At 41.4% G+C, this 14867-nt stretch overlaps 1 protein-coding gene across 3 annotated transcripts; it reads left to right on the top strand.

Annotated features, from left to right (window-relative positions):
* Positions 1-11376: 11376 nt before the first annotated feature.
* Positions 11377-14641, top strand: admb (adrenomedullin b). Of its 3 annotated transcripts, none has more exons than XM_079163416.1 (5): positions 11377-11488; positions 11849-11964; positions 12655-12789; positions 13129-13364; positions 13706-14641. In XM_079163416.1, the coding sequence occupies exons 2-5, from the start codon at positions 11861-11863 to the stop codon at positions 13771-13773; spliced, it is 543 nt and encodes a 180-aa protein (XP_079019542.1). In that variant the 5' UTR covers positions 11377-11488; positions 11849-11860; the 3' UTR covers positions 13774-14641. The 3 variants fall into 3 exon arrangements, with proteins under 3 accessions (XP_079019542.1, XP_079019544.1, XP_079019543.1); XM_079163417.1 differs by having other exon boundaries at positions 11411-11488; positions 11748-11964; XM_079163418.1 differs by having other exon boundaries at positions 13129-14641.
* Positions 14642-14867: the final 226 nt, after the last annotated feature.

Raw genomic sequence — 14867 nt, 5'->3', positions numbered from 1 at the left:
GGACACGACAGTTAAAGAGAAGTGGTGACTCCTTTCCATGACTTCACTGTCTAGACCTTCCATTTTGAAAATAAAGCTGATCGCTGTCTTCTGTCTGGCTACCACAGAGACTTACTATAATTGTAATAATGTGTTACTGAACTGTCATGTTTTTGTAATGTCTGGTTGATAAGAGACGAAGTGCTTTGAGATCTGGGTCAAGCAGAGAAGTTCAATTAAGACAATAAAACACATTAGGACACCGCAAGTGTGAATAATGAGATAAACGTGGGTTGAACTCCCTTAATTATCAAACTAAGAATGTTGGGAGGTATTTATAATGTTTTTTACATTTTTTAATGTTTGATTTTATGAATGTTTTTTTCATTAATTAAGATTCCAAAATCCTAAACCTCAAATAAATGGACAAAATTTTGATAGAAGTGCAGAAACAATCGATTAATCAACTAGACGACACAAAGTTTATATCCAACATTTTTATTTATTTTCATAATTGAAGCAAAGAGTCTAAAGTGAGGATTTGATCTTTGGGTTTTGGACCTAAGCGACATGAAGACGTCACTGTTTTATCGTGTAGACTTAATAACATGGTTTGATTATTCCATAATGAACAATAATTGTTGGTTGCAGGTATTCTCAAGATCACAAATCTAGCCACACACACGACGAACCATTTGAATACTTGATCGTACGGATACATTTCGGACAACTCCAACAAAGATCAGAGCTAGCTCTAGACAATAGAACTACACTCTGTTTGTGTTTTAATGTCTAGATTCAGATTGTTTTAGATCAATACTGGAAAATATTCTTGACATCACGATGTTGATTTCATACATATTGTCGAGACCTACCTGAACATGAATTTAGTTTTTCTAACTAATCAAAGTACTAACTGGGAAATGAATATTATCAGAGCAACTACGACTGTAAATAACATCAAACAAACAAAGCTGCCGTTGATGAACTACTCAGGTACGTTATCAGACTCCTTTAAGAAGGTTAACTCAGACAGAGGATCAACTGGAGGCTGTTTCACAAAGACGTGACCGCCACACAGCGCTTCACTGTAGTTAATCTGCAGAACCAGAACTTTTCCACCTCTTCGAGCGACCTGACAATGCTCGTCTAATCCTGACACGATTCAATATGCTTTAAACATCTCGACGCTGCCAGAATAGAAACAAAACACACAGTATCTAAACGTTACGCAAAACAGACCGCCTTGTAAAATCAGCCCCCGCTCAAAAGATCCCCAACCAAGTTAATTCACTCCATCCTCCCTCCGTATCGTGCAACAGTCGTTAATTTGAGTGAGACGGGACAGACCAAACAAACACACACAAAATACGTTCCCAAAAATCTGCGGTCCAGATGCGCTCGGCACATACCACAGCTGCACTAACATTTCTTTATGCAACAAGATGGTCATTAACGCAGAGTGCCGCGCTCTGTCAAATCCGCCCCCCTCCACGGCCCCCCATAACCCCCAGCAGCGTCTGTATCCCATCATGCCTCTCTCTTTTAAACATCCTCACACTCATCAGCCTGAGGTTATGAGGCTTGTGGCACGCGTGCTGCATTCCTGGGAGGTGATGCGAAACAGAAATGCATTAAATTCCCCGATCTGGAATCCATCGCAGGGGGTGTGTGTGTGAGTGTGTGTGTGTGAGAGGAAGGAGGGCTGTGGGGGGATAAGGCGGGGTTAAGGGGTCTCACTACCCCCTCGAGTACCAGAGCATCTGAGATACAAAGAGTTTGAAGACGTCTGAGGAATTCAGAATATATAGGGTTAGAAGGTTTTAGGAATTCTGGGTATTTACAGCGAATGGGGTTCTCTGGAGCCCCGGGGCCTGTAGAGGTTTACGGATCAGAGGAGGTTCTCCCGGGACAGTAAAATAAAACGCCTGCAGAACATTTACCTTCCTTCACAGTATCGCATATGACAATTCATGGACCCCAGGGGGGCGATACGGGCATATTAAGAGTTCAGCGAAGCATCTGGCGAGAGAGTAGACAAAAATAGCATATCGCTGCACCTTCACATTATAGATTTCTACGGAAGATTAAAAGGTCCCTGGAAAGTTCCTGTAAAGGGCCAACGACGCAAACAGATGTCCTCCCTGCTCCTCATAAAAGTGAAAAACACTGAAAAAAAAGTGGGCCCAGAGAGTGAGAAATCAACAGCAGCATTCCACTTCACACCAACAACGAAAACTAACGCTGGTGGAATCTCAGCTTCAACCTCATTTCACCTGCATGACATCCCTCTCGTCCACCAGCACATGTTCCCCCCTTCCTCCGACATTTCACAACATCAAATTAAAGTTGGATTTATGTAATGTGGGACTTGCACCAATGACTGAAGGTTTTAGTTTAGAGATTTCGTGAAGTTCAAGGGGGCAAGGAGACGGAATTTGGGACAAAGGATCTGGCTCCAATCAGCGCATCTGACGGAGGTTGACTCTGCACCCACAGGAAGGCCGAGCCCGAGGCCAGAGCGGGGAAATCAAACCCATCTTTCTCAATTGTTCACTCCAGATATAAATACCTTTTGACAACACAAAGGGCCAAGCTTACGGGTGAGCCGCGTGCCACTCTGACCTCCCATTTGTATTTTTACCCTCATAGGTCGGAGGTTACTGTGGATACATGTAAAAAAACAGCACACACGCATACACACTCTCCTACTGTAAGTCATATGCAAATGAATGCACAGTAAGGAAACATGCACCTCCATGCACGCTTGGTGTCCACACCTGGATGCACGAATGCTGCATGTGCACATTCACGCACCCTAAAAACACAAAAATGCAGCGAGGCACACGACTAAATACCTAAATGTGCTGCAGACAAACACAGATGCACAGACATTTTTTCTTTCATCCAGCCTGATATAAACTGTAATCAGGCAGCAGTGAGGTGACTGGTTGTCTGTACAATCCTACTCTATCTGTGAGGAATGCTTAGATAATAGATAGAGAGACTTCCAAAAATCAACGTCTCATCTTCCTCCTCCTCCTCCACGAACACAAAAGAATGTGTGGCAAGGCGCAAATATAAAACACAAGTGTTTCTGTGAAAAAAAGAATCGCTGCAACCCCCATGGGCCGCTCTGCACTCCTGCCAGCACATCAAGTTGTTCTTTTTTTTTTCTGTTGAAACCGTCTGACTTTTCCCGGCCGAGCCAAGTTTGGAGCTGGCCTCCTACCAGAGCATTGTTTACCGGCATCCGACTTAATTGCACGGAGTGTATGAAAACCGTGCTAATAATACCCAGAGTGCAGCAGGCTTAAAAGGAAGCAGGCGAACGAGTCAGCAGAGCTCTTCTTTTACCGGGTGAAAGTGCTTGATGAGGCGATAGTGCGTAGAATTACCTGCACGCTCCTGTATCATCATCCCATTCCCTAAATACACACCCGCTCTCTTCCTCGGGGATAAGTGTGTCATCACGGTTAAACCGCAGCTGCTGTTTATGACCACGGAGCAACACAACCTGCTTTGTTCTCCTGTCAAAAAAAAAGAAAAGAAGACGACGCATCCGGCTCAAAGAGAATGGCAGCTAATCTTAACAGTCGTGATCCTCCTGTGGTGAGGACTCGACCTCCACACTACTCATCGGCTTTGCGCAACAATTAATCTCCAACATCCTTCCGAGTTAATGTGACTAATGTACATTTTGGAAATGAGAACGCCTGTCTGGATAAGCACCGAAATCACTTTTACATTAAAGTCATAAACGGCAATTTTAGTTGCTGGAACCTTGCAACAAGTCTGAATTGAATGCAACCTCAGGTCAACCTAAAGGCTGCAGCGACACACGGTTAAATATGGACAGAGTAATTAAATGCATGTCTCGTTAGCCTTACTGTTGTCATCTAGTGTGTACAAAGCAAGAACTAATCAACCACAAAACACAGTGAATGAGCCACATTTGAGTTGAATGTTGTCATATGGGAACAGCTTATACTGTATTAGGGCGATATGGCTGAAATCTCCTATAAGTAGGCAATTAATTAATTACAATTAATTTATAAGAATGTAAGTGCAAAATAATCAGATTTTCTAAGAAATTTGAGTTATTTTATGCTTGTTAATATCAATTTCGGCAACGCAATAATAATGAGCAGATTAATTTATTTGGTTGCAGCCGTATTTTGGATTTTATTCAATAGGCAGCTGAGTGCGCCATGAAAGAACTTTAAATGATTAAAGGTGACTAGAAAATGTATTTTCTGTTGAGAGAAGACGAGTAGAAGTCTTCAATGATAGAATACTCTCATCCACCAGTCGCCACATACACAAACATTGAGGCTCATTCTGTAAATGCTCCGTCATGTCATGTCTGCTTAAAACCGAAGAGGAACATTTACGTAATTACAAACATGTCTGAGTGACAAACAGCCTCCACTTTAACAGACAAATGAAGCCGGCGATGGGTCAACTTTCCATTTCTGAAAAAACCTCGGAATGTCTTAAAAAATAAAATAGATTCCTAAACCATTGCTCAAGGCATCTCTCCACTTAATTTGAAAGTGATGAAACATGCCTGAAACCACAGACTCCTAATGAGCACAATGTGACAGTAATTCCTTTGGCTCAACAAAAAAAAAGAAGTGGCGATAAACTCCCCGATTGTAACGAGGTGTCATATAATCACTGAGCTCACAAGAGAGCCGGCGTCACATTTCAAAGGGTCTGAATCCCTCGGCGGGCGGCGGTGGGCGAACACTGCGGACGTTCAGCATGCGATGCCTCGGAGACGGCGGATGACTCACGGCAGCAGAATGCGATGGAGCAGGAAACATCGCTCGCAATTACACTGCTAACGTCACGGGGATAACTATAGTAAACATGCTATTTTCGAAACACGTTTATGAGCCACTTGTGGGACATCCATCTGCTGGAAATTGGAGAAGACAATGTGGAATTAAGCCCCAAAACAGCTTGAAAATGTGATCTACATTTGCTCCGCTTGTTGCCTTAGTAGAAAAATAAAAAGGAGAAACATTTGTAGACAGCGACCAACGTATCCTTCCAGTTCTAATGTTTGTGTCCGTGACTATTGCTGGGTTTAATAGGCGAGGGACGAGACATCTATTACTTGTAGATGCTCATATACACACACAGCTAGAAACAGTTTAATTCAATATAGTAACAAGACATATGTGGCAAGAACGTTGCAAGTTAAACCTCCCACACAAGGTGGAGAAAATGAATAATTAATGCTGAGACACCACCGACCCCTCATTGGTCAGTGGTTCGACCGGGCAGCTAATAGCTGTGAATCTGTCAAACAGAGTTTGTAGCAGGATATTTCTATAAATCTTTTATAATCAGGAAGATATTTATCGACCAACAGTACAAGATTAACTGTGTATCTGTGGGACAGTTATCGATGGCTCTGCCAGGTGCTGAGACCTTTGGCTTTCTAAACTCATTTCCCATCCTGCACTCCACCCACTGGAATTTCAAGACTCTCCAAGTCCATCCCTGACATATTTGCAATTTCAGCGCAACAATAAAAAAAACAAAGTGAGAAATCAAAATCGCCAGACACGACAGCTATGAAAAAACGCAAATATGTGTCAGCTGCGGGTCAAAAAGTACATTTGGTATTAATTATTTGTGGCATAAACTCAACAAGGTGCTGGAAACATTCCTCAGACGTTTTGGTCCAGATTGACATGAAAGCCTCACGCAGCTCGCTGCAGATTCATGATGTAAATCTCCCGTTGCTTCACATCCCAAAGGTGCCATATTGGATTGAGAGCTGGTGACTGTCACAGTTTGAGTTGTCTTATCAAGGAAAATGACCATCGCTAATAAACTACTAGCTGTTGTATTGTCATTTCCACTAAATATCACCATATAAAATGAGTTTCCTGTTTAAAAAGCACCAACGTAGAAAGATAGCAAGTATCCCCCATCTTTTAGGTGGTTATGTCTCCAGTCTGATCTTGAGCTTGGACACAGTTTGCTTACATGACGTTTGTGTTAAGTTGCGTTAAACTCTTTTTTACTGTATTGTTTTTACATAAATTTACATTTGGGCAAACCAAAATGCTAATTAGCGTCCATCCCTGACTGGATATTAACCCAGAGTCTGTACACCGTTAGAAATGTGCAAGGTAACTCCATTATGAAAGTGTGATGTTGTGTCATTGGTATAGCTCCATCTAATGACCACTTAATACCGTCGTACACCTATCAAACCTAGAAGAATACACAACACTGACGACATCAGCAATCAAAGGGATCAGTACCCGTGTTGGTGGGTGTTTTAGATTATAGATTATAGATTATAGATGCTGATATTTCTTAATCTTCTATGACGGTAAACTTAATATATTTGGGTTTTGAAGTGTTGGTCGAACAAGACAAGCTATAGCAATAAGTATAATTGGGTGATGAGCAGGAGCTGACAACACTGTAAATTATTTTTATACAGCAACAAGGCTCAATAAATGGCGATACCGTTCTGGTCAATCGGTCTACCACTTTGGTCCAGAAAGAAATATCGCAACAACTTTTGGATGGATTGCCTTGAACATTTGCTCACACAAATATGCTCTCCAGAGGAGACTTTGGCGTTTCTCTGACCTTTACTCGAGCACCACCATGGGACCGACAATTTTGTCTTTTACCAAAATACCTCAACAAATATTTGATGGATTGCCACGACATTGGCTACAGTGACTCTTTAAAAAACAGCAACAACAACGGTGAAACTGCTGAGTTTTTAAGATGAAATGTTAAAACGAATTTCTAATCCGTCAATCTGAACATCTGGTGTATGATTAAGTAAAAAGGTATGAAACTGCTGCTACAGTATAAAGCACTGAAATCAGAACCATTTCTCATCTGTGTTGACTTCCGTGTCATTCATGAATCACGTAGGAGGAGCACCATTGCAACACATTGACGCCACTTTTTTTTAGAAAATATTGACAGTGCTTTTAAGTGAGACGTATTAAAGCCTGCTACAAAAAGGTCAAAACACGACATCAACATCTGTGGCTTAAATGTGCGTTCAGATTTCTGGCCTTCACGAGTAACTATCTGTATTGTTTTGGAACAAAATGTCTCCCCCCACCTCCACTGATATTCTGACACGATACTCACATTTTTAACTGCCTGATAATGGAAAACAAATCATTTTAGCCTTGAGTGAACTTAATGATCACAAATTCAAAACTGCCAGCTCTCACACAGCATCAAAATGTGCACACTGTACGTCCTCTTGTGGAGATTCACCTATGAAAGGCTGTGAGATCTGACACACCAGGTACCACAGGACACACACACACCTGGCATTAAGCGGCCAAATGGCAGAAAGTAACTGGAATAAATCACGTATTTGATATCCAAACACTATTCAACATGACTTCTCTGGTACACCAAAAAGACTCAATTGAGGCAAAAGGCGTAAACGTTTGATTCCAGCTCTCTCGGCAAAGAGAAGGCACTCTTCTGTTTACGTGTCACTTTGGATTCCAAGTGTAACGTTTGGCCTCTGGACACTCATCTCAACCACAGACCAGTTTGAAAAGATAATGAGACAGATTGATCTTTCAATAAAAAAAATCTAGCGTATTATTTAGAGTAGCACTTTGAAATACCAATTTAATTCAATAATTACTCAAAAATAAGACTGACGGTTTGCCAGAAGTCATGGAGTCTATCTAGTCGTCCCCATCACACAGCACCCTGTCAATGTCAAGCAATTAAGAATAACCCCCCCGAAAACACACAAACTCCAACTACAAAAATCCCCAAATCCATCACTTTAACAGTAGATCAAGTCAGTATCATCTGCCACAAAAAAACAAACACACACATGTCCTGTGGGGTCATGGATGGAATCATCAAGACCTTGATCTCTGTGCCAAAGAGATATCTTTCTCTGGACTTAGTCTCAACAATACTGGAAGAGAAACCTGTACTCTACATAACTTTAAGATTTAGTTTATATTCTGACAAAAGGTTCTGCCCTGCCTCATCAGACTCTGATGGACTGGTCTCTCAGGGAAGCTGTTGAGACATCGCACTCTGAGTTCATGTGCTGGAATTCCCATGGCAGACTTCTCAAGACCGTCAGGTCCCACACGGTGTAAATCTGAAACTCACAATCATAAGCTGTGCTTTCTATGGGGCAATATTTAGATGAGATCTTGAGGAAAACGAGATGATCAACTGTTCGGGGTTTGAATCCTATCTCAATTCTTGGTGTCGCGATTCGTTTCAGAATCGATTATCTAAGTTATAGAAAATGGGGCACTGTATTTTGGCTCCTATGCCAGTACTAGTTTTGGTACAAAAATACTTTTGCTTATGCATCAGACGGACGACTTTACAGCCTCATCATTTTGTAAACTTGAAGGTGTTTCCAGGACTTGTGTCTATTGACATATTGACTATCAACCAGGCGGCAACCTCTCGTTCTGAAAAATGAAGCCAATTGAAAAATGAAGCCAATGCGGAAGTGTCTCAAAGCTGCATCCTCTCTAATGACCAGCAGGGGGCGACTCCTCTGGTTGTATAGAAGTCTATGAGAAAATGACTACTTCTCTCTTGATTTATTACCTCAGTAAACATTGTAAACATGAGTTTATGGTCTCAATCTCTAGTTTCAAATCTTCTTCAATACAGCATGATGTTCATTCAGTAAATGATGGTCCATTTAGAGTCAAACAGACCATAAAGCAGGGTATGCTTTAGGGCGGGGCTACGTTGGGATTGACAGATTGCTACAAGCGCTGTATGCAGCATCTCTAAGTCACTCCTCCGCAATCCAAATATGGTCCCTTCCTTCTTCCATGGTCACTGGTTGCAAAAAGCCAAGATGGCGACGGCCAAAACACCAAACTCAAGGCCTTTAAAAGGCAGTCCACAAACCAGATATCGTCTCTCAACTCCAAATCCATTCACGTTTCTCAATATACGTGAATGTTAGGACCTCCCAGTTATCCGTTGGCTACATCGGTACCCCAGAAATATTGGTCCACTAGTGGCTTATCGTCATCAAACTGATAAACGAAGGGTTCCAAGATTGTAAAATACTAAATATGTAATGTAGAAGGTTATGCAGCGGTTAATTGTGTCCCTGGCTAGAACATCAAATTGTGTGTAAACATAAACCAGTTCAGATCGTTCTGTTATTTCTCTCTGAACACATCGGTCATGAATATGTGGAACATTGCCATCCCCTTGGGCAAATATATATTTTCCACCTGTAATTGGTAAATATCTCATCCTGTATTTTTCCGGGAAAGAAACCCCACATACTGTGATTTTCCGTTGTTTGTGAAGGAGGTAAGAGGAATGTTTGGGCCTCACATTTAGAGTGGTGCATATCACGCGGTGCGTTTCCAGGGAGAATTCTCTGTCAGACCCATGAAGAGCAGAGTTAATAAAATCACTATAATTCCTGCGTTTCCATCTCAGTAGTAATAAAAACACAGGATGAAATATGCAACTATAAATAGACAGTGAATATCTAATATTATCACATAATGGGAGCCTGCCAATGTTGAGCTCACATCGTGTTCCACTGAACCCTGACTGTGGAAATCAATCGCAGCTTCGCCCGTCCTCTAACCAAACACCATACTGTCTTCATTTCTTCTATATGTAATACAAAAGCTATTCTTGAAGCAACAAGTCAAAATGGAAGAAGAAAAATAAAAAAGATCTTGGCTTACTGATATGGACACACAAAAAAAAAAAAACATTAATCAAAAGCCATAGTGACCACCTATGGCTTGATAGATTTGGATCATCTGTTTTGGAATAATGAAACTCTGCAGCACGTTGCATCTAATTTAAGAAGGGGAGAGGATCATGTTAAAACACAGATCACTGAATCATCTTTTTGGCCGTGGTGTTGCCATGACGGTACTGTGTTTATCTACTCAAAGCATCCAAATGCATTACTCATGTGCTTCTATGGGCTAATCAAAGCTCTGTGTGCCACTGTGTTTCATAAAGTCATTGTGCTTGTAGAAGTGTAGCCTCTGGACATGGTGAGGATGATGATTGTCAGGTTGGTAGTCAGTGTAACGTGGGCTGAATGCAGGTCAACACAAGTTGGAGACAAACTGTGAAGGACTACCAGTACTTTGACTCTTCAAACAGACCAGGATGCTTATTGTGCAATATTCAAACGATGTCTTAAGTTGCGCCACACCTGTAGTTCAATTCTTTTGGTCCGGTACCAGGAGATGTATTATTGTCTTTAAGTTCAAGTCCTGTTTATGTTAAATGAACCAAGAGCTGTGCACATCAAGTCATGCAGGCCGAGAGGCGATTCATCGATTGGACAGTTTTGCCGACTTGTCTTCGTGTTTCATCAGTAAATCTGCGAACTCGGTTGAGTCCAGGCCAAATGAAGGATCGATTAAAGAATGTATTTTTAAAATCATTAAAGGTTTGGAGGTACGTTGGGCACAATGTGATGTCAGTCTTGTAAGGTAATCTTAAAACTTTACATGAAAATAAATATTAATATAAAATATGGAGCGTTTAACCCTTTTGATGCCTCTTCACTTCTCGTATCTCTGTAGCTAACGAGGAAGACGTTAAGGATTGATGCGTGTTAATCTCTACACCGAACACACTTGTTTGTAATGCTTGGAAGTAACTACCGTTGGCTGAGTGGCACTCAGATTGATTTAACTGCTCATTCTGAGGTGCACAAGTTCAGTGAAAAGCACATGTTCCTTTCATAAGCTTTCACTGTGCATGTAGTTGCCACAACAACACTGCTAATTTAAACACACTTAACATTTTGTAGCCATTTACAAAACACAGATGGCTGACTCAAGACTGAAATAGAGCCAACCAACAACACTTCTGCTTTAGAATTGATTCAGCCATTAACAACAATTACACCCAACTGAACTGCCTTAAAGCACGAACGGCCAATGAATGCACCCACATGACTCCAAAAAGAACCAGTTGCGAGACAAATATTAAAGGAAAAGACAAAAGAATATGCAAATGACTTGGTGCACATAAGTCTTCAATTTGCATCGCAAGAAATAAACAGAGAGAGAGAGGAAATATTTTTTATATTTGGTCAATTTACAAAACCCTGAAATGCACAAAACCAATTCTTAACACTTTCTCACAGAGAAGCGGTGCACTGAATCAGAATTAAGGCTCACGCACACTCATGAGCATTAGGGTTTGCTGACTCGATTATAATCCCTGCATGTTTTTGGTTTGAGTGTCTACATGTGGGGTGGATGGGGTTGACATGAACTGTCCCACAGTCCCTCCCACTGGCTCTGGCATTCAGGTACAGCTCCCTCCCTCCTCCTATAAAGCCTCTCATGTTAGCAGTGTAAACTTCAGACTACAACTCATGGTAAACTCTTTTCAACCATAGAAAACAAAACAACTTAAACAAAAAAAAAGAAGGTACACAGCACACGTGGATGTGCATCATAAATTCTCTACATTAAGTTACAAGGCCAAGCCAGAGGTAAGTGACTTTTTCCACAATTTTAATCAAAGTTTAGGATTATTTTCAAGAGATTGCTCAAGAGTTCTTCAGGTATTTAATAATGTAAATGGACTGAATTGAAATTTGGGATATGACTTTAAAAGGACAGGGAGTTATTAATCAGTTTTGGGTGTATTGATGAACAGATGTTTCTAAAATAACCTGCAAAAATACATTAATATTGATTTGTGATTGACAAACCAACAGACTCTGACTCTTAACCAACTCTGTTGTGCAGCTACAGAGCCAATCCTGCCTCAGATTGACCAATCACCACGCGTGGCAGCAGTTTACAGCTAACCTCCTAAACATCATCTCTTGATCTTCACCTCTCGACAGCTCCCAGACAAAATGAGATTAGCTCTGCAAACGGTCATCTGCTGCTGCGTTTTCACCACTGTCCTGCCACTGGTGAAAGGCACCGCGGGGGAGCTCAACACCAGCCTGAAAAAAAGGTGAGCTGCCCGAACAACAAGCACTGAGAGAACATTGTGTTCATTTGCAAAAAAAAAAAAAAAGCCTCATCATTTGGTCCTTTAACATTTAAATCAGGTGCTCGCCCTTAATAACACAAGAGATATTTATATCAAGTAATGTTTGTTAGAAAGTGCAGAAAACATCACAGTAGAAATCAGAGTATTTCAGTGTTGCTATAGCTCGACATATACTGGATGTTTGAGGCTGGTCTTGAGATTTTGGAGCTATATCGGTCAGAACAGATAGAAAACATGTTTGATAAGGATACTACAGAATAGTGATCAAGATATGTCGTAAAAGGCGTTTTTCACAACCCAGTTGACAAACGTTGTAATTGAGACACTGTCTACAAACTACCTCAAACATTTAGCCATTCTGTACTGCAATGTCTTGTTTCCCAGCAGAGGTAGATGTATCTGTGTTTAGCTAACATCGGGCGATATGTCACCCTGGCAGATTTATCGGTCGTGCAATTTTTCCACGTGTTCGCACCGCAGACGATAATGCTTACCGATGAAGGAAAATGCTACATTGGCATCAAGTGAAATCATCTTACATTTTGGACGTGTGATGCTGTGTGGTACTGATGTTATCACTTTGTGTCTGCACCTTGGAGTCTGTGTTAGTTAGTTTGTGCCATCACAACCTCTTTCCGCTCTCTGTGGCAGGTTTAAAGTATGGCTGCAGAGCCGCGTGAAAAGAGACCTCTGCAGCGGCTTAGTGACAGCCAATGAGCAGCACTCTGACGTCACCGTCGGACCGCAGCAGGATGAAGATGCTAAAAGTGTCTCGCCTCCACCAAGGTAAGAACAGCAGCTGCATTTTGATGATATATTTGCTCTCATTTGATGGCTGAAGTTTCGCATTTATTAAGTATCTGAAGGCCCCCCCCAGATGCAGTCTAACATTACAGGAATTCAAGATTAAATGTGAGAAAAGAGATATGTCTAAGATAACTGAAGAATGTGGATGATTTATCCTCTATTGCACCGATACGTTTACATGAATCTAAACTTGGGTTCTAACCCAGTCATCAATTTAAGTTTGAACCCTGTCAACATTTTATGCGTTTCCAGTTGAGATTTAACAACCCTGGAAAGCAGTCTGACAATAGAGCATACATCTTTGTTTTGTTTTTCCAGCTTTGGACAACATGTCAGATCCAGGAGGTCAACGTCGAACAAATCATCCGGCTGCAAGTTTGTCACATGCGTGTACCACGACCTGCTCCACCGGCTGCACCAGATCAACGAGCCGAAGTCTTGTGCCCCCAGGATCAAGATAGGCTCAAAAGGCTACGGACGCCGCCGCCGCTCTCTGCTGGACGCCGCTCAGCTCGCCCTCCGGACAGGAAGACAAAGACGGAGCACTGAAGCTGGTCAGCGAGTCCGCAGACACAATAGCACACGCACAGTGGCCTAAAGACAGGCGTGGAGAGGCAAAGGAGAATCCTTGTTGGGGTTATTTGCTCACAGCAGATCAAGATAAGTCCCCTCAAAAGGTTTTATTCCACAGATTTACAACTAGATATGCAAAACGAACAGTTTGCAACCTCAGAGGACAATTTGCTCAGGTCCCTCTGGATGAAAGCGAGATTGCGATTATAGATTTGTGCATGCTTAGGCGCAGGTTTCAGTGTGTCTGAATTAAGAGTGTGATTTATGGATGAACTCAAGTCAGACCTGCGCGGCTTGACAAGAATGTCTGTCTCTTCTTCAGCTTCCAATGTGAGCTTGGCAGCTGAGATACAAGACAATTCCTGCAGATCTTCTCTGAAATACCCGTGAACTGAAGAGGAACCGAGGCCGCGGCAGGGGAGGATGTTTTTGTTTTGTTTTCCATCAAGAAACTGACATTACTGGACCCCAAACTGCCACAAGCAGGAGGATCCTTTCACCAGTGAACTGGATGGCGTGAAGTCCAATTTAAACAATATGTACTATGTCAAAAATATTGAATTACCAGCTTGTATATAATAAGGAAATATAAAGCTACCTTATATTTAAGCACACAATACAACTATATTTTTATACACATTAAACATGTCTTTTTTTATTTTTAACTTCAATGAAGTATGTATCTTAACTGTGCAAATAACTATCTTGTCCTGTATTCTTCATGTGAATTTAGTACCTTTTCATTGAGTTATCGGTTGGTTTTTTTTGTAACATTGTTTATTAATCATATTAGAGATGTTTTAAAGACATTTGTTTGGAGGGTGAAAGTCTCACATAGCAGCTTAAGAACAAATGCAAAGTGGTATTCTAGTTTAGTGATGGAGAGCCTGAAGCAGGACTGATGAATAATGAAAGTGCTGTGCTGCCATCTAGCTTTACAGCAGGATACATGTAACACACGCGGGCCGACGCAGCTTCAACAAAGCACTTCCTGTGGTTACGCTAAATATTCTGCTTTTAAAAGCCGTAGCTTTGAATTGTATCTGCTCCTTTATTTGGATGTCATAAATCCAAGTTTACTCTGCTGAAGTTACTTGACATGCTGTTAGGTAACATGATTTATGGTCTTGTTGTGGTGGAACGTGGCAGGAACTGTAATGGTTTTCAGCTGGATGCAACGTCCTCGTTTTTGAAATAAATGAATGAATGAATGCAACAATGAACAGAACTTCAAGCAACTCCTATGTTATGCGGTGACCTAATGTCCTAATATTCTGCTTACGTGCATGCGTGTGACAATGTCAGGAGGCTAAATACTTCATGTGCCTCGTCATGTTATGATGGTATGAGTAGTAAAATATGATTAAATACATTCCATTCTAAAAATAACACATGGTTTATCAGCTGCACAAACTCAAAGAAACACATGTACTGAAACCAAATTGGTCTTGTGTCAACATGCTCCTCGAATTGTGTAATCACGG

This window comes from Pholis gunnellus (genome assembly GCF_910591455.1).
Source record: "Pholis gunnellus genome assembly, chromosome: 7".
In the NCBI taxonomy this organism is placed as follows: domain Eukaryota; kingdom Metazoa; phylum Chordata; class Actinopteri; order Perciformes; family Pholidae; genus Pholis; species Pholis gunnellus.
The sequence above is the reverse complement of the archived record's forward strand: the minus strand, read 5'-3'. Positions and strand labels throughout refer to the sequence as shown.